The sequence below is a fragment of the Mycteria americana genome, chromosome 1 (genome assembly GCF_035582795.1).
Source record: "Mycteria americana isolate JAX WOST 10 ecotype Jacksonville Zoo and Gardens chromosome 1, USCA_MyAme_1.0, whole genome shotgun sequence".
Classification (NCBI taxonomy): Eukaryota; Metazoa; Chordata; class Aves; order Ciconiiformes; family Ciconiidae; genus Mycteria; species Mycteria americana.
This window is the reverse complement of record NC_134365.1, coordinates 197,487,131-197,511,724: the sequence shown is the minus strand read 5'-3', so window position 1 is coordinate 197,511,724 and position 24,594 is coordinate 197,487,131. Positions and strand designations below refer to the sequence as shown.

The 24,594-nt window shown below is 41.6% G+C and overlaps 2 protein-coding genes across 10 annotated transcripts in view; one reads left to right on the top strand and one right to left on the bottom strand.

Annotated features, from left to right (window-relative positions):
• Positions 1-5,150, bottom strand: part of N4BP2L2 (NEDD4 binding protein 2 like 2) — a 52,881-nt gene extending 47,731 nt beyond the window's left edge. For 8 of the 9 annotated variants that reach the window (XR_012773788.1, XR_012773787.1, XR_012773786.1 and 5 more), the window contains exons 1-2: positions 5,029-5,150; positions 921-2,365 (exon numbers count right to left, since the gene is read on the bottom strand). Coding sequence is in view for 5 of the 9 variants with exons in the window: in XM_075490781.1 (XP_075346896.1) it covers positions 921-2,365 (1,445 nt within the window). In the remaining 4 variants the exon portion in view is untranslated. The remainder of the gene's footprint in view (positions 1-920; positions 2,366-5,028) is intronic. The other variant, XM_075490783.1, reaches the window with a different exon arrangement.
• Positions 5,151-18,392: 13,242 nt separating this feature from the next.
• Positions 18,393-24,594, top strand: part of PDS5B (PDS5 cohesin associated factor B) — a 116,887-nt gene continuing 110,685 nt past the window's right edge. Inside the window, exon 1 of the mRNA XM_075490785.1 lies at positions 18,393-18,521. The gene's annotated coding sequence lies outside the window, so the exon portion shown is untranslated. The remainder of the gene's footprint in view (positions 18,522-24,594) is intronic.

The window sequence follows — 24,594 nt, the reverse complement described above, 5'->3', positions numbered from 1 at the left end:
AAAAAACCAAACAGCACGCTTACTCCTTTATACATAAACCAAGGAAAAACATGATCACTGTATGTATCTATTTAATAAACTCTTAGCATACAACAGAAGATAACCACAGAAGCCATCCTATTTGTGATGTACAGTTTCTAGATGAAGCTCCATCAGTAAGTACTGATATAGTAACTTTTTTTTTGGTGTGCAAGAGAAAACTATTTTCACTTAACACAAATAGTGTCTGTGCTCTATGTCAACTTACATGCTTTTTAAACTAGGCCAAAAAAACAAAAAAGTGAAAATCCAAGTTGGAGGTGGTACTTGCTTTTAACCTGTCAGACTTCAACAAGTATATTTTAAGGGAAAATAATATTTTTCTTGTGTGTTGTTCACAAATAAACAGATAAGTTGACAGAGCACAGTATGAAAAAAAGGAAATGAGACTATGCTCAGTTTCATCAACACATTGAAAACAAATTAAGTATTTTCAGACTAGCAAAATTCTTCTAATGGTCTTTGAAGATTTTTGCATGGGCATAAAAAAAGTACTGCTGGTTCAATCAAATTAATGCTGCTAGATTTGATGAAAGATTTTTTTAAATGAAGGAATTTAAGAATACAAAAAAAAGAGGCAGACCATCACATACTAGTACACCTGAAAGTTCCAGAATAAGAGATTATGCAATTTAATGGATACAGAACATTTTAAATTTAACACAAAACAGCTCCTGTTCATCAAAACTCTAAAGGAGACCAAAAAAACCCAATTTTTTTCAATATATACTGTCACATGTCCTCATTAAGTAAAAATTACTGCAGTTTAATAGCCTAATTTACAAATACCAAAGTTTGCCAAGTCCTTACAGATAACTTTTTTTTAAATTCTTTAAAATTTTGATTCAAATAAGCTTCCCAAACTTTAAGTCTTTGCTTACCGAGAAAGTGTTGATTTCCCCGAACCAGGTAGGCCTCTTAAGATGAGGAGCAATTTCTGTGAACAACCAAATCTTTCTTCAGGTAACTGAAAGGAAGAAAAGCTGTACATTCCTCCTGTGTTGTCAGCTTTTGGATCCTTCCAACACTCTTCTCTGGTTTCACAGAAACCATTATTTTGGAGTCTGTTCTGGTCATTATTTACATTTCTGAAGACCTGAGTAGTATGGGTATCAATATCACCAGCATAGTTGGTACTTTGATCAAGCAATGGACCATGACTGTTGATATCGGTATTTCCACGGTAACCATCATAATTTTTGTAAGAAAGTTCACCATTCTGAGAAGGGAGAGCATTTGGTTTTTGTGGTGGGGAATTAAGTATCTGAAAATGCAACTGATGGTTGAATCTAGGAGGAAGAGGTCCCTGAGGTACTATGAAAGACTTTGTTGACTGCCAAGCAGGTCTGAATTCAGGCACTGAGTAGTTCCAATATTTAGAATCCACTTGTCCGTTAAAGGTATTTTCAGTTTTCCAGCCACTTGTTTCCACAACAAACTGCTGCTCACTGCTTGTTTTCTCATTGTTCTGTTCTCCAAAGAAACACTGTCCATTCTCACAAAATGGTTGTGGGCTGCCCAACAATACGTGTTGATAATCCTCTTGTGAGGTTTGACTACAGTTATATGGACAGTATTGTTCCTGAGAAGTTTCAGTTTCTTTTTTCTGAAAATTAGTATCTAAATTTTCATTTTCCAGCTGGTGAATTTCTTTATAGAACTGGTCCAGTTCATCATCTATTTCTGGTACAGCAGAAGAAATAGTCTGCATCTTCTTTGCCTCCTTTCTTTTAGCTCTGTTTTCATGCAATTCATTCTGATCTCCCTCACTGCTTCTACATTCATTGCAACTCCCAGATTTGCCCTGTTTGTTACTTTCGGCAGGCTTGTAAATCGGCCCAATAAATTCTGTGCTTGTAAAAAACTCATCATCTGATGCATTTCTATTTACCGAGAAAGATGTACTGCTATTTCTAATATTATCTTCACCAGCACTATTTGTAATAAAAGGGCCTTTCTTTTCTTCAACTTTAGTGTCATTTATTGATGCAAATGGAGGATTCACATTCTGTACAGTTTCTGAATCAATTGGCTGAATAAGTGCTAGATTATATTCAGGAAGCACTTCATTCAGTGTTCCCAAGACACCAGTAGGTATTTCCTCTTGCTTCTGCATTTCATATTGCCCTTGGTTATCTGAGGCATACGCTGGTATCAAATCATTTGATGTTCTCTCAGCATCCACTTCCTCTTGAATACCTTGGTTATCATCATCAGAGAGTTTCTCGTAAGCCCCTTCTGTTGACTTCATTTTTTTAGAACATGGTTCAATTGCGATTTCATCCTGACACTCCAAGAGCCTTACTCTACTTTCAGCATGAAGCATCTTAGAAAAAAATTAATACATTATCAGCATGCACATTTTTGAAGTAAAGTATAAAAAAGCAGAAGTTATTCAGGCCTATGATATGCACGCTCAGACCCTCCACAGTCACAACTAATATGTACTCAACCAGAAGAAAAGCAGACATCACCTACTGGGAGTCTTGTTTAAACAAAATTGCCGCATTATTGCACATCTTTAGCAAAGAAATACATCAGTGCTGTACCAATCTAGCAGTCACATTTTATGATATATCTTAAGTTATTTACAAATCATGCTTTTTAAATGTGAATATTTGAAAAGTGAACTACATCAACAACCCGTGTTCTCTACTGACCTGTTAATCTGCCAAGTGTTATCAATCTCTTTTACAGCACAATCGCTTTTACAGCCAATTTCCAATGCACAAACTGATGACTGAAATCACTACTAACACGACCAACAAAAATGCAAATACTTCAATCACAAGGATTATTTTCTGTGACACAAACTGAACTCAACTAATTAATTTAATACCAATCAAACAAATGCTGGATGGCACTTATAATTCGGTACTAGTCAAGTAAGACTTAAATTTAAATCTGCAATTTGTTATTATGCTTCTGGTTTCGGAACAACCAGAGACCTTTGTTAGGGAACAAGACCACTTGGTTGCATATTTTCTAAAACTAACACAAAAAAGCAATCCCTGCCCCAAACAGATTGCAATCTAAGAATGAGCCAGTAAGTTCCAGAAAGATTCAGAAAGACGAGAGCAATTAAAAACAAAGCAAGATGGCAGTGACCACTGTGACATGCAGTCATGCCATTATCCATCTATTAGATAGAATTATGTGGATTTCCCTTTGTATTCCAGAGGTCTAGATAGAATGCAATAAAAAGCAATAGTAATTTTATTATAAATCAAGTGCCAAGTAGTTTATTCAGCAAATCCCCCCGCCAAAACAAATGCAGTACCGAACAAGAAAGAAAGTATTTTTCCTATTAGGGTGTTTATTCTGCTGCTTTTTGTGAACTTTTCAACTTTCTAGGAGTAAATATTAATAAAATGTCACATGCTTTTCATTCTGGACAAGAAATGAAGGTCTTTTTCCTTCATCTGAAAAGGATCTGTAGGTAGTATTAAGGGAAGATTTGTAAGTAACATTTATCATCTCATGTTCACTTGCAAAACTGACAAGAAAAGGTGTTACTCTGGGCACTTTCTCATCTCATGATCTCATCAAAGGAAGAAAATTCTGCCATCCTCAGCCTCCAAATGTCTAAACCAAGGAGATTTTACTGTTTGCATTTGACTTCACTACTTGGAAGACAGCACTAATGTCAGAAGGGGAAGAAACATGGCCATGCAACTATTCCTCTTCCCCAGAATTGGTGGAACAACATTGTGGGTACTATGGTCTCTCCTCCTCTCAAGATATAGACATTCTATGCATACTTCCAGCTTCTCAGTCTCTTTTTTGTAAATTAGAAAACAAGAATGACATCATCATATGAATCAGGGACTCTATCCCCCATCTATACAAAAATGTTACTCTACCTTCACTCAAAACCAGGACTGGAATAAAAAAGTTGCTTTATTAGTTTCTATGTCCTCATCTGTCTTCTGGGATGGTGTTTAAGCAAAGCACATACTCTGATGTGGAATGCAAACAGAGAGTATGTGAACACTTGCTGCACAACTATATCTCTAATGACGCAGAATGCTGCTCTGTGACTGTCCCACACAGGAATATCCTTTCTTGCTAATCTTTAACAGATTTTCTGTGGCTATCCTTTCAGACAGTGAAATTGCATGCAAAAGTACCTCCACCTGCATTCTTGGGGAGAACAGAGGAAGTACATACTGAGAAAGTGCAATCTAAGTGACAGTCTTGTCTCTTGAATGGGATAGGGTCTGACATATTTCTGTAAAGAACTGGTTGTAAGCGGTGAACCTGAGCTGGCATATGTGATTCATTTGGCTGGCACTTGCCACACTAAATTACCACTTTAACCTGCCAAACATCCAGAAGTCTCAACCACGTTACTGAAGTTACACGAAAATATAACTTCATGTAACATGAAGTTACATGGCCTTAAGCTCCCCCTATACAATAAATTTCCAAATGGAAAAAGAAGACATATGTGGCAGAACTTAAAGACAGGCAGAATTGCTTGGTTTTGCCCGTGTGACCACCTCTTTCTGGGTATGGAGGCGGCAAAGCACATAGGCCAGCCTCCTTCACGCAGAGGCAGGCCCCACCTCAGAGCCGGGGGAAGCAGGCGCTGCTCCCGCACCGGGATGGCGGCGGCAAGGCCGCCGCTGGGAGAGGCGTGCCTGAGGCGAAGGCGCGGCTGCCGGGAGCCGCCAGCCCCAACTCCCGGTAGGTGTGTCAGCCGCTCCCTCCCCACTCCCAGGGTAAGGCACCCCCCTCCTCGCCCCACACACACTTCTCTCAGCCCGGCAGCGATGTCCCACAGCCTCAGCGGTCGGCTCCTGTGCGCCAACACCGCCGCCCCCGCACTGCCGCCCTCCCAGCCCGGCCGCGGCGACCCGAGCACTCGGCCACGGTCCCCCTTTGCCACACGTCAGTGGCAGCGGTGGTGGTGGTGGTGGCGGGGAGATACGCCTTCCCGGCCCCGCTTAACAGAAGCCACAGCCACATGCGGGTGAGGAGACCAACCTCAAGGCAGAGGGGCCCGCCCGTCTTCCGCCGCCTCGGCGCGCAGCGCACTCCCGGCAGCCGGGGAGGGAGGGGAGCACTGGCAACCCCTCGCTCTCAAAATGGCGCCGCCTCCCTCTGCCCCTTCACTCCCGTGACCCCCAGCTGTTATGGGACTTGTAGTTCGGGGCGTCGGACCGCAACTCCCAGCATCCCCCTCGGGGGAGCCGAGCCGAGCCGAGCCGAGCCGTCTTGTCTCTGAGCGGGAAGGAGATGTTACGGATAGGCGGCGAGCAGGTCGGGCTGTGAGGGGTGGTGGCCGCCTGCCCCGGCGAAACGGGGCGGCTTTCCTTCCACACACCCCATTCCCCCCTCCTCGGAGGAAAATGATCTAAGCCAACACGGGGGAGTGGGTTTTAGGCTATTTTCAACTCTTTTGGGGGTTGTTCTCTTAGCGTGCGGGGAGGTGTTGCGGTTGTGAGGGCAGAGGCCGTCTCCGTGGTTTCCCAGCTTTGGGGGCTGCTAGCTGTACTGTAGTAAAATCGGCAAGCTTATTTCTGTAACTCAGTATTAAAACATCTAGTGTTTCATCTGGTGTTCCATCTTGGTGGAAGAAAAAATCTCAGCTACGGAAAACACAGGGCAGAAGCTCCAGCCGGCAGCCTTGTTTCCTCTGTTTTGCTGTTCCACTCCCTCTGCTGTACCCACACCTTATTTTGACTCTGGTTTCTGTGGTATGGTCTACCTTCTTAAAACTGTTTGATGGTTGTTTTGTTTTGTTTTGTTTTAAAGAATGAAATAAACTTTGCAGGCATATTTTGCCCAGACATTAGGCCTGTCCACATTAATTTGCATAAAGCAGATTTTTTTGGCTGTAACCCCAAAGGAGAACATTTATTTATAATGTATCCATGTACTAGATTAACTTGCTCTGACCGCGATGTTGATAAAATACTTCATTCTGTAGCGTTTTGAGGACCAGAATGTTTATTTTGCTTTAAGTGGTATGCTGATTTTTGTGTAAGAACAACAAACATTTTAGTGAGACTATGAAGTTCTGATGAGGATTGTCCCCAATGTAAGAGCTGCCCAAGTTTCCTAGACATGTATTGTACTTACATGAACATGCAACTTTCCCTGTAGCATAAATAGAGTATCTTTTTTCCATGATGTGACTACATTCTTTTTTTCAAATCTTGTGGTGTTATGCAAAGCAAACCACATTTTTCCTAAGAAACAGTCTTGTAACAGTAATTCCCCAATTTTCATTAGTGCACACAACAGCTTCTGCAGCTGATCTGCCCATTCTAAATACCTGCAACATTTATGCTTTTAGATAATCTGAATAAATTATGAATATTTTAGAGTTTATATACTTTATAAAATCTCTGAAATTAGTTTATTTGCTATAAATGGTAAAAAGAAAACTGATTGTTAAAATACATACCAGGCATTCCTTCCAGTTACCCCCGCCACGAAAAAGTAGTTTCCTTTCCTGTGCCAGATGATAGCCTTGTTTTGTTAGAAGGTATGGATGTGTCTTGGGCAGCATTTTAATTGAGATCAGAAGTGAGCTTTTGAAGTGAATCTCCTCATTCTTCCCATTTACTGTGTTTTGTTAAGATTAGTGGTCTTCCAATTTAAAAGCTACTGAAATGTGTATTGTATGAATGCCACAATCTGAGCATCAAACACTTTTCCGTATTGGTTTGCACTTAACGGCACTGCACTAGACATTACCTGCACCACAACCAGACCTGGGAAATCTTTGTGCAGCTTCTTCTAAGGAGTAAGGGCGGCATAGCCTTGTCATTCCATTCCAGACTGCAAAAACAATGTGTGAATTCTCCTGGAAGACCAGAGCAGTCCTATGTTTAGACATGGCCTTGCTGTGGCTTTAGGGCCTGAGTTTTGTACCATATTTTGGAATCCACAGTCAAAGAGACAAAATCTAAAGCTATTTTGAAGCAAAGAAAAATTTGGAAGAAACTGGTAATTTCTGCTGTAAGTAGTTCTTTCAGGAAGGAAAATAGGAAATATCATAAAGAACTGACCTTTGCTCCCAAGAAAAATGTAGAGACACAAGATATACATGGGAGAATATTATTGCAGGTTGGTGGAATATCTCTAACGCAAGTATTTTCGGAAATACAAAGGGCTACACTGCTTTATTCTTCTACCCTTTTTCATGAGATTATCTAAAGATAATAAGGCTAGTCCTTAATTTTAATATCAAAAATATTTTGCAACCAAGATTCTTGACGTCTTGGAGAATTCTTTTGTAATAGTAATACTATTAATTACTTAATCCTAAGGAAAAAGCTATTTTCCATCTGAAGCAATACTTATTTGCTTTGCTACACAAGCTAAACCATGAAGCACCCAAGTTAACCATTTAGGGAGAATAAGAGTGTACTGCACATGGACCTTCTGAAGGTAGTATCTGGAGATCAAAGCTCTGAAGCGCTTCATGTTGTGTATCTAGTAATTGTCTCGGATGTATTTCATTTAGGGAATTCTCCCAGTAGTTGTGTACCTAATTAAATAAGCCACATGTTACAACTGACAATACCCTAATGTCATTTTTTCAACCTCATTGAGAGTAATAAAATATGCTTTCCCTGATGATACTACTGCAGCTGCTACAGATCCCATATGGGAAGATGTTGTACTTATTTGAGACAAAGCTACAAACAATTCCCCCAGAATCTTCAGGCTGCACTAGATGATAAAAAGTTCAATCAGAAACATTGGCAGGAGAAGCTGATAGGGTAGGTAAAAGTGGTGTCCAAGGGGGTGAACACTGTAATGGTGAAAATATTTACAAAGAAGCATTAACAGATTGTGGTTTTTCTTTGTTTCCAGAGGATTCTGAATTTTATAATTTCATTTTTCTCATATGTTTATAAATTTGCTTAGCACTCTACCATGTACCTCTACTATATGTCACCCAAATCATGCTTCCTGTAACGTACAAAACTCATCTATGATTTTGGTGGAAACTTCTCATAGAAGTAAAAATATAAGAGTGTTACTGTCTGGGTAACAAATTATTAAAAATTATCTATTCTTATGTTCCTTGACATTTATACCATCACCTTCGTATTAGTTGATGAAATGTTGGCTTTAACTGATCTAAGAGAAGAGTGAAAGGAAAATTTTCCACTTTATATAATCAGATTTTGATTCAATTTTCCAACGGTCTTGTAAGTTTCAGTTGATTTGAATATTACAGATAGCATCACAATTTGTATGCATAAGGGAAATGAATAAAGTTCTATGAAAAAATTAGTTTTGACATTATGTAATGTGAATGTTTGAACTTGCAAATGGAGCATTTTCTCAGAGCAGTTTTTGTATTTGATTTCCTTAATTAAAAAGGGAAGATGGCAACTGTCTACTTTGGAGGATCATCTTGATTCCTACATGGTTTACTGGTATAGTTGATGCTTTAGATCCATGGCAGAGGTCACTGGTAGTTACTAATGTAAGTAGTTGCACTAACAGACTGCTCTCTTCTGCATGGGCACAATTTCAGGCTCTGTAGAAAAGCATGCCTTAAGGTGCATTTTTGAATTACAGTTAAACCACACTAAAACTAAACTACTGTCAGAAAAGGTGCTCCTGCTACTCCCTTCCCATACAGCTACCTGCTGTCCTGCCTCCTCTCTTGTAGTAGCTTTTGTTCTTGTTTGAACCCAGAGACAGCCAGTGCTCCTGCATCACTGATGGGCAGAGTCTGGCCAGTGCCCGGGAAGCAGTGGGCACAAGTAGCTGGGGAGGGAGCAGGGACTGGTACCCCTCCCTTCAGCAGCATTCGGCCGTTGGATCAGTTTAACTGTACCACCTCACCCTCACCCTAATGGTTACCAACCAACATGACCCTACTGGCCACGCTGCTCTACCCAGCGCCTCCTTGCAATTGTTGTTACACTCCAGTGTTTGTTTCGACCCACTGTGATTGCTAGTCTCTTCCTCGCCTCTACTGTTCCCTTCCAATATGATCTTGCTTCTTGCCTGGTTCCCATTATTCCTTTCAATTCCATAGTCCTGTATCACTTCCTACTACGAATGCTGTTCTTTTTTCCCCTTCCCTTCCTTCCCATTTGATTCAGGGTGTTTTCTTCCTTCTGGTTTTTATCACTTTCCTCTTTCCTGCATAAGACTAATGTGTTGCCTTTATCTCCTCCTGCAAGTCTGGAATGCAGCATCACAGTGGCATCCATTTGCTGAGGGAAAACTACGGAGAATACATACATTCTCTGCAGAGAGAGAGGTACGCTGTTTGGGTACGCTGTAATGGGAGCAGGAAGAGGAATGTTCTTCAGATTTCTCAAATTGCCAGCTCCTGTTTAATGAAAGGGGAAGCACTGGGTATTTTTAATACAAACATTATACTATTCTTTTCTGTAAGGAAAGATTTCCCTTAAATTTGCTTCTAGAAACATTTTAGATAAAACTTCCCAAAATATCTCAGCATGAAGAAGGTAGCTGGTATGAAAAATGTTAACCCAAAAAATTAAATGTAGGCAAAACAATAAATGCTTGTATTCTGCCTTTTAATAGAAAAGATGAGGCAAATTTAAGATAGATAGATAAATACCCAGTGGGCACCACTTGAGATTGGCTTTTACAATTAAGGGTTAATATGGAGTGATAGCTCAATCATTTCGGTCTTGTGCCTTGATCTTGTTATCAGACTTGATGTAGCAGAGTACTCTTTCTTCTTCTCATAACACTGTTCTTCTAATAACACTTTAATAAGACATGCATTTGAGTTCAAGAAGACTAGTTACATATATTTAATCATGCCTCCTTCTAAAGGATAATCACCTTGGGTCTTAATTTGTCTTGCCACTCTGTACTTCGCTAATCTTGTTAGAAAAAGTGAGGCTTCAAGATGATTTAGGAAATACAGGAAATACTCTTGCATAATTCTTTGAATTTAAATCAAACTATATCTAGAGAGAAATTCTGGTGAACATTAAAAGAACTGGTTTACTCAACCAGCTAGGAACATTGTTTGCCAAATGTTTTTCTGAAATATTTATATGGCAAAGAGTTGTACTGGTATGTAAATGCTAGATCAAAGTTTCAATCATAAAAAATTTGTAACAGTTTTTGGCTTATTAATTTCCACAAATAAAGGTTTTTTTTTAATTTTCAAATTTAAACTTGAGAATTAACTTAGGAATTCTGTAGAATAGTTTTGATAAAGTCCTATCTTTTTACCAAAAAATATCCCTACTGGCCTGCTGGTTATGGGAGATGGGAATATTTTTTGATCTATGTAACAGATTCTAGTAAGCGATATTGAAGCCATGGAGAGACTAGTATTTCATTTGATTGTGATGTAAGTAGTTTTTCATTTAAATATTGTTATTTGATTCCCTTCCAGTATAGGATGAACCCTTTTGAAGATAAAAATAGTGGGGAGAAAATAAAAGGAACACCTGATTAGTTTATTTTGGAGGTTCTTGAAATCTTTGATTTAATGTTTTTTTTGGCTGAAATCTGCATGATATGTGGGTTTTTTGTGGTTTGGTTTTTTTTTTTTTTTTACAGTAAAGTACCTGTTCTGTGAGTTAGGTCTCAAGCACTATAGCAAAACAATCCTGAAAGAACTGTAAGATTTAAGCTTTGTTTTAAGGCAGAGTGCTTTAGAAAATATAGCAACTGCTGGCCTAGAGCAAAGCTGAGCTTATAGGTTGTGAAATATTAGGGGAAAGCAGACCAAGAAAACACAATTCTGAAAAATTTATGTGTTTCAAAGTAGAGCATGCGGAATTTCTGGGAAGAGACACTCAAGGTGAAGGTCCAGGCACTGCTTAGTCTGCAAGAATATCTAAATAGAGCTCAAATTTACATAAAAATGGAGGAGACTGAGTATAATGCCTTCAGTAGACTTAAATTCAATGGGACATTAAAATAAGTAGCTTTAAATAGAGGGCAGACAGTGGAGTAGTAAAAGGAAAAAGTGTGAGCAGAAGAAAAAGAACATTGGATAGAGCAACTGAAAAATACCCAGCATTTTACACAGCAGAATACGTTTAAATATGTAATGCTTAATACACTAATCACTGTTTAAGTGCGAGGAAAAGAGATGATGAAATACTACACAAGTTTAGTACCACATGCTTAGTTATGGCAATGTTAACATCCCCACTGTTTTGTAGAATACTTGTTCCTTTTAACTATGCAGTTGTTACCTGAAATTCCTTTTATTTGAATACTTGAAGTTTAACAACTGAGATGCTCACCTTTCAGGTACAACATACAGTAAAAATTTCTTAAATATTTTTCCCATTTTGTCATACTAACAGCATTGCTTAAGAGTATTTAGGTTATGTACTCTCCCTCTCCCACCTCCTATCCTACATCTCAATTAAGGATGGAAAGCATTTAAATCAATTAAAGATAACTCAGACAAGAAACTAATTTAATTCACTGACAAACTGAGCTAATCACCAGGGAAAGAAAGACTGCTGGTACAGGCTCCCAAAATACTAATTCTCTACTGTCGTACCTGTCAGGAAGACACTAAGGGAAGAACAATTTTTTTTTTCCTGATTACTGTGGCTTTTTAGATGCTGGCTGCCATAGGTTATATTAGTGTTAAATTGTAGGCATACACTGTGCAAATAGCTGGAGTGGTCAGTGGTCAGCAAGAAGATTCCATGACATTTAGCAACAAAACAGCTGTTAAGCCACACTAGAATGAAGGCGGGGGGGGGTGGGGGGGGTGGGGAACACAACAAACTGGTATTAGAAGCCTTAAAGGTTTGTGTATTAATGGTCTCTAACTTACTCCTATCAGACAGCAAGGTGTTTAGATTTGTTTAGCTAAAGTGTAAAAGATGCACTGGTTGGTAGTAAAAGAAAGCACCATCACTTCCTGACTGCAGTAGAGGCAGATTCTGTTTCAGAACATTAACAATCTAAATGATGTTTTTCGCTCCTGTGGCTACTGTAACATGAAACATTTTATTGTTCTCTTCCCATACATGTCTCCAAAGACACTGACCTCTTTAGGATCCTATCTGAAGAAGAGAGGACAGAGAAAGATACATCTACAGCTGACTTGAGGTGGCACGTTTTGGGAGGGGTAATAGTTTTTGTTTTAATAGAAAGACTTACTTTAGTAGGTCATTTAATCATACTAGTGTCCCACTGTAGCTGTTAACTATTACATGAAGAGAGCAGATGAGTAGGTGGAGTGAAAGGCTTCCTGCAGGCCTCACCCTGAAAAGTAACCTAATATAATCTCTAGTAATTTTTTTTTGTTAAATATCTTATAGTACTTAATGACTCCTGTCTTTTTATTAGAGAACAACCACAAGACAGATGCAGATAGGTATTTTTGGTAGAGTCAGACTTGTTAGTACTAAGATTAAACAGGTACTTATTAAACTTTAGAATTAATATTGCACATGTATTAAAGCTAGTAGCTTCTGAGCATCACGTTTTCAGCTGTTTGATTTTTGTTTACAAGGAGACAGTGTTGGAAACAGCACTGACAGAGACACTAAGAGTCTAAAAATTCCGGTCATCTTAAGTCACTGTTTCCATGTAGCTTCCTTGCAAATTACTTAAGAGACATATGAGATACTAAAATTAGTTGTGAAGTTAACTCATAATAGTGTCAGCCATTTAGTTGAAGAGCCAACACTAATAAATGAATTATTTTTTTCTTTCTCTGAGACAAATCACTACATCTGCCAGTCGAAGGTATATATAGGCACTAACTCTCCCTCTTACATGGCAAAAACCCTTTCAGTGTGAAGAGCTCAGTATATAAATGACATGTATTTAATTTGAAATCTTTTTCTAGTAAAATATTTTTGATGTTCAAGAGTCATAATTATAAGAGAAACAAACAGAAGAGAAAGGTGGTTATACCTATGCTGGAAACAAAAGTATCCTTTTCACAAACCTGCTACATTGAGAAAGGGAATTTAGATAAGCGTGGTGAAAAAAGAGGAAAAAAATGCACCCTTCTATTTCTTAAACTTTTTCAATTTTTACTTTTCCCTTTTGCCTGGATTTTGCCCAAACCATTTATAAAAGGAAACAAAAGCTACTTTAGGATTCAGTTAAGTGGTTTTGATATCTCTTGAGCAACTCATGTAATGTTAGAAATGTAACTTGTTGTTTGCATTCAAATAAAAAACAATTGGCTGCCATTCAAGTTCTTTGTTATTTGTGCTGGCCCTTCATCAGACTCTGGTGATGACTGTATGGAGGGGTTTGCTCAACAGTTACTCTTAAATCACATAATGTTAATCTATAGGTAGGGAAGTCAATAAAATAATCCACAACTTACTGCTATCAAAAGCAGGTGTTCTTCATCCGTGCTGTGTAGTCCCTCCCTTCTTCCTTGTGTCAATTCACCCTCCTGTGAGCTGACTGAGCATGCTAGCCAGGATAGAGTTTTATAATATGGTTAAGCTAAAATATCTGCTTCTCCGGGGGGGGGAGAAAAAATATTTTGCTCTCTCCAATCTATTCCTTCCCATGTTCTGCCTGGGACTATAGGATTTTGTTAGGCAATTTTAATATTTCACTGTAGTGAATCAGTAGGGATCGCTGAAGTCTACAGCATTGAGTCATTCTAGGACCCAACTTCCTTCCAACCTTTCTTCATCCCACAGTGGGATGCTGGGGTGGTTTGAAAGTCTATGTCACTTACCACCTGTCAGCTTTCTTCCTGACGTCCCTGTCTGTTCAGTCCTGTGAGGTATATCCTAGAGCTCTTATTTAAATAAAGGTATGACCAGTAAAGTTAGGATGTTTGTCTATTCTGTTCTGAACTATCCTTAAAGTTGGTATGTCTTCATATACTTCTTTGGTTCAAGTCCATGAGTGAAAAAAATGGGGGGACTTAAAGGCAAAACTTATACAGAGATTCATACATGCAAATGCCTCAGGATTACTCTAATGAGGAAGGATAAACAGTAAAAATGTTTAGTGAATCTTCTGGTGGTGATGTTACCCTGACAGTTGTTCCTACTCCTATTCACACTGAAAGGCCAGTGCCATAAAAGAGTAAGATCACTGGGCCCATGGATAAACATAATGTCTTGGGAAGCACCAGCATAGTTTCTGTGAAGGGAGATACTGACATGGTCACAGACTTCCAGCAGGTTTGTGAGTCAGGAATTCTGTGGACAAAGACAAACCAGGAAACATACTTGAATTTTCAAAAAGCATTTGTGCAGGTTCCTCACTAAAAGCTGTTAAACAAAGTTACCATGGAATTGGAGTAAATGTCCTATTCTGAGTTGGAAAGCTGGTGGAAGGATGGAAGCAGAGAGTACAGTTTAATGGTTACTTTCCAGGGCAGAGAAAAGTCAGCAATGCTCTCCTCCAGAAATGTTTGGGTTTACTGATGTTGTTTTACACAGCAATCTTTTATCTTCATCAATGACCCAGAAAAGGGGGTGCACACTTAATGATACTTGGATGGTGTTAAACTCTTTCGAGTACTCAAATGCTGTGCTGGTGGAAAGAACTCCAGAAGGCCTCACAAAACTGAATGGGTAAAAGGATGGCAGATAGGCTTTGAAGTAGATCAGCCTAAGGTAAAGCATAGAATTACCTATCAATCCTGGAAGTTTAAATTCTTGAAGTCTTGAAGTCATTGTTGTCAGCTCTCTGAAATCTTTGGCTCAAACTGCAGCAGCAACCAAAAAAATGCACTAAACAACAGAGATGTAAGGCATCATCAGGAAGAGTACTGAGAGCAAGACAGAAAGCAGTTTGCTGCTCTGTGGGAAATCTCAGTGTACTCCTATCCTGAGTGCAGCGTGCAGTTCTGCTCTGCAAGGACACAACAAATTTTAAAAAGGTATCAAGAGAGAGAACTAAAATGATCCAAGGGGAGAGATCGGCAGTCTGACAAAGTAGGGACTAAAAGGGTTTGGATTCTGATTGTGAGAAGACAAGGCTGAGTGGCATATGATCAAATTTTACAAACCAAGAAAGCCCCGTTTAAGGTGAATGCAGAAATAGGGTTCTTGACACAATGGGTAGTGGGCTTCTATAATCTGCTGCCTAAGTAGGCTAGAAAATACACAGTGTCAGCAGGTTCAAAAAGGGATTAGACAAGTTAGTGGACAAGAGGTCCATAAATGGATTCTAAAGGGAATAGACAGGTGTGTACTGTCCATGTACAAACCAGACATGTAGTATCCCTATTACAGCAACTGCAGATGCTGGGAGTGTACGATGAACAACAGAAAGCAAGCAGGTCTCCCTAAATAGTATCTCCTTTGCTATTATTCTTGTTTCATACAGAGGAATACTACTACCTCAAATTTTGCATTTAAGTTCCCTGCATTTGGGGAAATTGCAGGGACCAGCAAACTGGAAATGCAAGGTATGGGTCTCACTGGGAAAACTATGTTGCTGATGGTGGTGCCACTGCTGGTTACCAAATATGGGGCTGGATGGACTATCAGTCTGACTCAGAAGGACATTTTCATTGTTGAGAAGATTCTGTGTATTTCTAAGGTACAAAGCTGCCCTTGTCACTATAGCCTGCTGTTTTCACACAACATTTTTACAGACAGAAAGCTGTGAGAAGAATACTGCTGTGTAGGATGTTGACTGGGATGTTCATCATTGTCGCTTGAACACTGTGACGCGAACAGTATCTTCAACACATACATTCTGTGTAAAAGATCTGGTCTTTGAAGTTCTGTGGCCCTAGCTTTCCCTATATGTCATACTGTAAGCAAAATATTTATTTTGTGCAAATATTTTGAATCTTTCTTAAGTATACAATTTCTGCAATATACATTTATCCTTACTTTTGCCTGCACTTTCAGGAGGTGGCAAATCTAGTAAAACCGAGTCTGGTTACAGTCATCAGTGCCCTGTGAGATGTGACATTTCTTGTGGGAGAGACTGAGTCTGCCCTAGGGAGCACGGCCAGGGCTTGCACAGATTGCACGGCGCAGCTCTTTTCTTTTAGGACTGCAGTGAAAAGGGACTGGGTACTTGTTACTCCCTCCTGTAGTAGGGTCCTTAACACTTTATCGGTCCTTAACACTTTACAAATTCTTTTCTGAGGAAACTCCTGCGCAACACGTCTAGCTAAGCCAACAAACGAGTGTGTAAGGAGGTCTTACGCGGCTTGCCGGGTAGTTGATAGATTTCGGCCGGCGCTGAGGAACGGCAGCTCCATGCTGCCTCCTGCCGCCCGCGGCGCCGGGCCGGCCCCGGCCTCGGCCTCGGCCTGGCGGCGCCTCCTCACGGCGCAGCCGTCACCAACCGCCGCTGGGGCGGGGGCCGGGCGCAGGCTGCTTCCCACCTCTCTTGGCGGGAACCGGCCGCGGGGTAACGGCCGGGGCCGGGGTGAAGGTTAGCGAGCGGCCCCCGCCGGCGGGAGGAGCGGTGTCGGACGGGCTCCCTCCTGAGGGCCGCGCACGCTACTGCGGCGGGGCGCCGGCAGCCGAGCGCCCGTCACGTAACGCGGCGCCTGTAGCGAGCACCGCGCTGCGGGGTTCCGCGCCTCGACGGTGGCGAAACCGAGAGGGGATGGAAAAGAGGACGGGTGAAGAGTTACCTGCAGAATGTCGACTTCTGAAATTTTAAAGAGTCTCAGTGCAGGCACGAAATGAAGGGCAGAAGGTAACTGCGGAGAGGCCTCCGTTACACAGCACCTCGTTGTACTTCTCCAGGCGTTCGCGGCTCCCGGCGTCCTGACAGGAGCTGAAGAGTAAGTGCTCCTGTAACCTACTCCATCAGTAAAACGGAGCAAAATGGTTGCATACAAAGTATGGCAGCACAGTAGATACTTTCACAGTTATACACCTGGTTTTGCAATTTCAATAGCTATATGAATGTTTAACTTTTCTGCTGGTTTGTAAGTATCCCCACACACACCTGCAAGTGTTCCAAAGAAAAAAGATGTGTTCCCCAACCTAAGATTTTATTATCTAGGTAAGCCCAGATAGATGGCAATGGGGGGTTGAGGGGAAGTTGTTCAACCTGCATCAAAAAGTATATCCTTGACTGCAAGTGCAGGATCCTTCCCAATAACAAGCAACGTACAATTGTCAGATAAAGTATTCCTCTCTTTTCTGCCTGTGCAGTAGTACATTTGTTTTCAGGAAGAGTGGGACAAACATAATTCACCCAGAAACGTAAACAAGGGGAGTTTGTTTTGAACTTTTTTTTATGTAATAGTCCTGGCAATTTTTCCTGGTATAGCCTTCATTAAAAGATGCGGGTATTTAACTTAGTTAAAAACTTGACTGAAAATAAGGCAAGCTGGTTACAATGTGTTACCAAATTCAGAAGGCGGAAGGGAACGTATTTAAAGATTTAAAATACTCGTTACAATGTCTTGGCTAACAGGCTACTTAAGTATGTTTCTCACACTAGCCAAAGCCCAGAGTGTATTTCAGCAGATCTGCTGAGTGTGATTTATGTTTTTTAAACCATAATACTCTAAACACGTCCAGTTTCTCCAGACGTGTCATTCATAAATGTAGCATTTTATCTGTAGCAGTGAGAAGAAATTACATCACTTTTCTGTTTGTGTTTTCCTGTAAGGTCGCCCCTGAAACTTGCACTCACTGAAGCAAAACCGAAGGGCTTGGTGAGCGATTTCTGCTACTTTTTCTGCTCTTTCTCCGCAGTTAAGCAACTTTATTCCTTATTGTTCTACAGTAACCCTTTAATAATTCGTCTCGTTTGGGGGAAATACTTATTTCACTAATTTACGCTGCGCATATCGGCAGATAATCGACCGTCATTATCTGCCGTCTGGCTGCCCGGTCCTCCCTCGGTCCGGGCCGTTTGCTTTATCCCCCGTTCCCGGTCTCTGGTTTCTGGAAGCGCTGCAGCTGACGCGGCCCGGACTGCTGGAGGAAGGTGCTCTGCCAGCCTGGGAATCGCGCGGTCGCGTTTCTAAGCCGAGTTCCTCGCTTTTGGCAAGGGTTCTCACAGTGCTGTGCAGCTACCGATGGTCTTCCGGGCGAGGCAGGCTTAGCCGCAGGCTTCCCCGGCTGGAAAGCGAGGGCTGAACTGGGCCCCGGGGCGCGAGCACGCGTGGGGAGGGGTCGTGACTTTTTAACACCCCCCCGCCCTCCAGCACCCGGCAGCGGTGCTCTGTGGCTCCCGCCCGCGGCGGCGCGGAGGGCAGGGCTCGCTGGGCGGCGCGGGGGGCCGGGGCGCGGCGGGCCGCCGTTGCGGGGAGCGCTGGCCGCGGGCCCTGTGGCCGGCGGCTCCGGCCGGTGCCCGCGCCGTGGCGGCCGCGCGGGCCGGCAGGGGGCGCTGCTGCCCCGCTCTGGCCCCGCTCGCTTCCCTCGGCGGTTCCATTGGAGCAGCCGGAGACAAGTTGGCGCCATTTTGAAGCCGACAGGGGGACCGGGGCGAGCTGCGGAAGGGGAGGGGGTTAGAGGCGATTGGCTGCGGCTACGGCGGCAGCTCCTCTCCGAGCCCGGAGCAGCGGCAGCGCGGAGCGGACCCGCCTGGGACCAGCGAGGAGAGGCGGCTGCGGCGGGGTAAGGAGCCCGGCACCTCGGCCGCGGTTACCCCCACCCCGTCCCCGCTCCATTTTCCTTTTTCTGTGGCGGGGGCGGGGGGCGCCCGCTCGGACCGAGCTCCGCGGGCAGCGCTCGAGGAGGGGGAGGAGGGGGAGCGGGGGGGAGCCCCCCCTTGGCCCGTGGCGGAGCCCCCCCTTCCCATCCCCCTCGCCCCTTCGTGGGGCTGCTCCCCTCCCCCCTTTCCCGGGGCCGGCGTCACAAATTAAATTTGCCGCCCCCCCCGCCCCGGGCGCGGCGGGGCCCCGCGAGGGGGTGACCTTGGCTGGGGTGCGCGCTGCCCCTCGCTCGGCGCGGGGCCTGGGGGTCACCCCCTCCCCCCCAGGTGGCCCAGCGGGCGGTGTCGCGCGCTCAGCGCCGGTGGCTCCTCGCGGCGGGGGGGGCGGGGAGGGAGGGAGAGTGCTCGCCCGTTGTGGTGAGTGAGCGCGGCTCCCTCGGGTGTCCCCTCCCTGCCCCTTGCAGCCGGCCTAGTCCCCGCTCGGGGTGCACCGGGGCTCCCGCCGCCTCGCGCGGCTGCCCGGGCTCGGCGAGGGGACCCTCCCCCCCCTCCCCGCCCGGTTCGGTGTCTCCGCTCCGCACTTAGCAGTGATCCTCAGCCGGGCGGAGGTGGCGGCCGCCGAGGACCTCGGTTTGGTGGGTCCCTACTTGTGCGAGCCCGTTTCTTTCATGCTGGCTCCTTTTTTTTTTTTTCTTTCTTTTTCCCTCCCACTTTGCATCAGGCTCTGTTAGAAAGCGCTCGGGAAGGAAGGGGGGGTGGTTGCCGCCGCCTGGTAGATGAAAAACTATGAATTTTACATCTGAATTGCCAGATGGAGAATGGCTAATTTATAGGTTATGTATTGTTTACGTTGAGAGCCTCTGGACAGGAATCTAGGTCTGTAACTTCATCCCACTGCAAATAAATCACTATCTGTTCTTCAAAACAAATCAACAATTAATGACGGTGAACAATCCTGGAAAATTAAACTGCAGCAGACCAGCTCCTACAGAGCTGGATTTTGTCGTGCAAGCCTTACTCTGACTTTTATGTTTGCTTCCTGCACGGTTGCTTACTGAGAGCTGTGATTATTTTGTTAGGCGTTCTGTTTTCCCATTTAACACAACTGCTGAAGTATTCTCGTGTTGGTCTTTGTTTTGTGCTTGCTGGGTAGGTGCTTTGGCTGTAATTGATTTCTCTTTGCTGGGGATGCAACAGAAGGAGTGTTGAAAATTTGAGTGGCTTTATAGTTGAGAATGGGTGTCAAATCGCATTTTGGGAAGGAGATAAGATGACGTGCATTCCTTCAGGTTTTCCTCCACCAAACTAGTGGAATTGTTCTGTTTTCAGATGATGGAAATTTTGCTTGGTATGTCTTGTATGTGATACAGATATGCTCTAAATATTATACGTACTTGTATGAAGTAATACTTCAGAAAGATGTGAAACAGTTGCATGTATGCTATGCTCAGACTACCCTAGAAGAAAACAGAGTGACAGACAATCAGGTAAGATAGTTTAACGGAGGTGTACGTATTGTGTTCATTACCGGCAATTGAAAGCGTGGACTGCTGGAGAAAGTAGTTTAGTACTTGCATGACATCTTGTGTCTGTGTTTGAAGCAAGGTTGTACTTTATTACTGTGAGGTATGGGGGTGTGTGTGGTGTGGCTGTGTGTGTGGTGTTTTGTTTGTTTTTTTTTTTAATGTAGTTCTTAGACACATAGGCAAATATTACTGTATCTTGTATTCCCTTTACTAGTTACTATACAAGCTGGATAAACTGTAGTTCAGTTTTTGATTAAACAGCTAAATAAATCAAATTAAAATGGAAAACCATACGTGTATAACACTTGTACACTATTTTTTTTTCTTGTATGCCATATAAATATTGGGTTTAAACTGTATCTAGCAAGCTTACTTATGGACTTAAATTGAGCAAGTCAGCTAAGTCACTATTAAGCTGTAATTAAAAATATAAGAACCAACAGTCATTGCTAGCATTTGGAAAAGCATAGTAATGAAATATGGGCATGACCTCAGGCATCATTCATTTTTGGCTCTAGAACAGGAGGCTCTGTTACCTCCTGTAGATCAAAAAGATGCATTTTCTTTTGGGACACATTGTTCTCTACCAGACTCTCAGGTTATGCTTTTTTCCTCTCTGTCTCTCTCCTACAGTCACAGAATTTATATTCACACAGAAGAGTAAGAGGTTGTATGGGTGTGTGTAGGAGTCTTAGTAAGGGATTTTCATTTAAAGGTTTTTGGAGTAAATGTTTTTCTTTAAGCCTGAGTTTAGAAGAGGTGATAAAGGCTACTTGTTGCACAAGGAGAATTTTCATGGGAGCAATGAATAAGAAAATATGAAGCTGAACAGTAAAAGCAAGCAAAGTAGGAAATGGAGGAAAATATGATACTACGACACATTATTTTTCTCTACCAGTTTCATTCTAATATCCCTTTCCCTTAATATTACTTAGCCCAAATACATACCTTCCTCTTTCTTGACAGAGTCCCCCCTGCCCCCTTCAGACAAGTTCCTTTATTAGAACCAAAAAGTACTTCTGGTGTGTGGTACTGACAAGTGGTAAGATAGTGTATCATACTCCTTTTAACAAGTTTCTAAAGTAATGGTGTTTTTACTCTTAGCACCAAATGTCAATACTGCAACCTGAAATAATCTTTGGAAAGACTGAGAGAATATTGGAGGCTTTCACTCAGTTTTGAAACTAGCTGGTAAGGGAAAACTGAGGAAACTTTTTTAGAAGGATGTGTTAGTGTGATGATCCTTGGTGGTGGTGTGTTGATTTACCAGATTTGTAGACCCTCTGGACTATTTGAACAGTATTGACAGATCCTGGAAGGAATCATGTGCAGGCTTTTAAAGAATTGCAAAATATATGCTTTAAAAAAAAAAAAAAATCTTTCCTTGCCCCCAGAGGTCGAACACCTAAAAGTTAAGACTGTGTGTGTATGTGGTGACATCTTCAGTTGAATGTAGTCTCGTAGAAAACTTGATTTTTTTTTTTTCCTGCTTAGTTCTGATACTTAAGTAAAATATATCAGAAGTGCAGTGTATGAATGAAAATAAACTTTGTTGTTTCAGCAAGTTAGTGGTTTATTTCAAAAACTCTTTGGAACATTTTGGATTCCACAATAAAAATGCTATTAATGTGAATATTTACTGTAACACATCTAACTTGAAACAATTCCATGAAATACAAGTAGTATTTTAACCTCGTTTTTAAGAATCAAAATGTTAAATGCCTCCACTCTTTTTAAAGGTTATTACTGTCTGTCTCTCCACGTACTGCTTTTCAACCTTTTCTAAAGTGTGAGGACGTCCTTGAAGTAGGTTCTGAGGATTAAGACCTCCATTACTTTGTCCCCATCTGTGGAATGTACTCTTTCACATCCCATCCCAAGCATTGCAAAACATTCTGCATCATTCTGCTTGTTTTACACTGCCTGATCTTCAGCTCTGTTATTGCAGCTCATGACAACTTTGGTATTAATATGCTTCAAGAAATAATAATTAAAAAAAAGCACCATACCACATTGGGAACAGATGGGCATGTTTGTACTAATCATCTTGTGTCTGTCACCATTTATATGGTAGTACCGTAACCAGGGATCAGGACCCCATCTGGGGTTTTCTAATTTAGACCCTGTTCTTTAAAGATCGATTCCAGACAATACTAACTGTGTGTACTTTTTCTCTGACTTAATTAGAAATCCTGGTGGATGCTTCTGCTGCTGAAATGAAATGCTTCACTTGCACACTTTTTAATGGACAAAAAAGACACAAAGTTAGCAGTCAAAAATGTTATTGTCTTAATTGCTTCTGCTGTATAGTCATCTAAACTACATTTTGTAGCTCTTTTAAAGAGGACTAGATTCAGCTAAAACATAATTGTTAATGACTTAGAAAGTAACTGTTGAGTGAGGCTTTCCACCTTTTGTGTAAATATACCCATTAGTTGTCCACAACTTCTGTCAAAGCAGCCTCTGGTTCTCTCGGAGACATCCCCAGTGTATCTAAATGGTAGCTCAATTCAACGTCGAGAATCAGAATTCTGAAAGTCTTAGAAAGGAGGGGAGGAAAAAAAAGACTATTTCTAAAAAGATAAAAAGAAAATTAAGAGTTTCCCACACTGAGCACAAACATACTGCTCATGAGGAACTCTTTTAAGAAATTTACAGCAAAACTTTCCGTAAGTAATCTTTGGGCCACCTTGAGTTTGACTGTTCACTTCTATTGCTACTGCTTTGTTACTTGGATGTAGAGTTTCAATGAAGACAATCAGATTTCTGGGAAATCTTTGTTTGGCACTACATATGTTAAGTTTCTGTTCTTAACAAAAAAGATTTGAGATGAGTTGTTGTCAGTTATGAGAAGTGAGCAGAAGATACTTCATGGAAACTTTTTATTATAGGTAGGGATATTTTCTTTTTCTGCATCTGCCTACTTAAAATTTGAAAGAGTTTTCTTGGGGAAAATGTACAGAGGTGCTAGGCAGCTTACCGTTAGGTGTGACACTGTCTGTGATAATTATTTTGGTTTTTGACAGTTCAGTATGAAGCATCGTGTGTAGTTCATTACGACTTCCTGTACAGAGAAACAAAATGTGTGGAAGAGACTGTAGCTTTTTGTGCCATCAATTTGTGAAAGCCTTTGTGTGGGACAATGTCTATGGACACTCCATGTGCCACCCAGTGCTTTTCAAAGGTCTAAGGGAGACAAATTGTGGATGCTTAATTCATGGTATATAATGAAGTTTACTTTGGGTTTTCTTCCTCTGAGAGTACAAACTAGTCGGAATAAAGCTATAACGTTTTGCTTTCCTGGTTTTTGGAAATGGAAGAACGGATAGATAAGCCCAGTGATAAACTCCTCAGAAGATTTGTGAGGCAGTTTTTCAGAGAGATAGCGAGTAGGAGATGTATTTCTCTTCATTTGCCCAGCTTAGATTATGCAGTCTGTAATTCTTGGAAGCATTTCTGTAACTGAGGGAATTAAGAGATTTTCATGCATGTACAATTTTCAGAAAGAAATACTCTGCGCTCATTTTTAATGACTGGTATATCTGTATTTTGAGAACTTGAAACATTTTGAAAGTCTTCCCTACGTTACAAATGTTGTCTTTAGTAAGCTCTCCATCAAGGTGTTTGTACAGCGTTATATATGAGCAAATTTAGAGTAACTTTTTGTTTCTTAATGGGTCATTGCCCCCTTAATCTTCTGTATTACTTACGAAAATGCCTTAAAACGAAATTAAAATTGCAATTTCTTTTGAAAAATAGGAACCAGTTTTAATTCATTTCTGTCCTTATAAGTACATGTTATGGTAGTCTTTAGTTATGATTTATATATGATTTTTTTCAACTTGCTGTATTTAGGAATTAGAGCTGCATATCAAAGTTGGCTGACATATTTTCCAAAAGCTGGAAAATGTGAAATGAATTGACAGGGGACTGTGGGAAGGGAAAGCATATCTAGTGATTTGGGTGATTGAATGTCACTTTGGAATACTGGAATTCGTTCTTTCTGTCAGTCTCTTGTGATCCCGGATAAGTCTGTTTAAACCAGACTTTCCACAAGAGCTTATTAGTAGCGTGTTGATTTCCGGGGAGACAGGCTCAAGATCCTGACTTCTTCTGCATGGCTCAACAGAAGCTTTGGTTTCAGACATAGTGCTGGATAACATGGCATACCTTAAAAGTTGTGCCCTAAATTGCTCTATCTGTGCAGGCAAAATTTGTGGATAGTTCCTTAAACTTCAGTCTGTAACTCAGGTTACTCATCTATAAAATGAGAAGAATACCCATTTTTATGAATAATTTTGTGAAAATGTTGTGAGAACAAGTTAACTTTTATGGCATGCTAACATATTACAGTGGTGAGTCCTGTACAGAAGCGCAGCAGGAAATTAAGTCTCTTCAGAGCATGGTTTAAATAGAGTGTAATAGGGGACACACATTAAATTACAAGGACGAGGAAAGTTGAGTAGCTTCTTTGCTTTGAATGAGAAAGAAGTTCTGTGGCGTGGAAAAA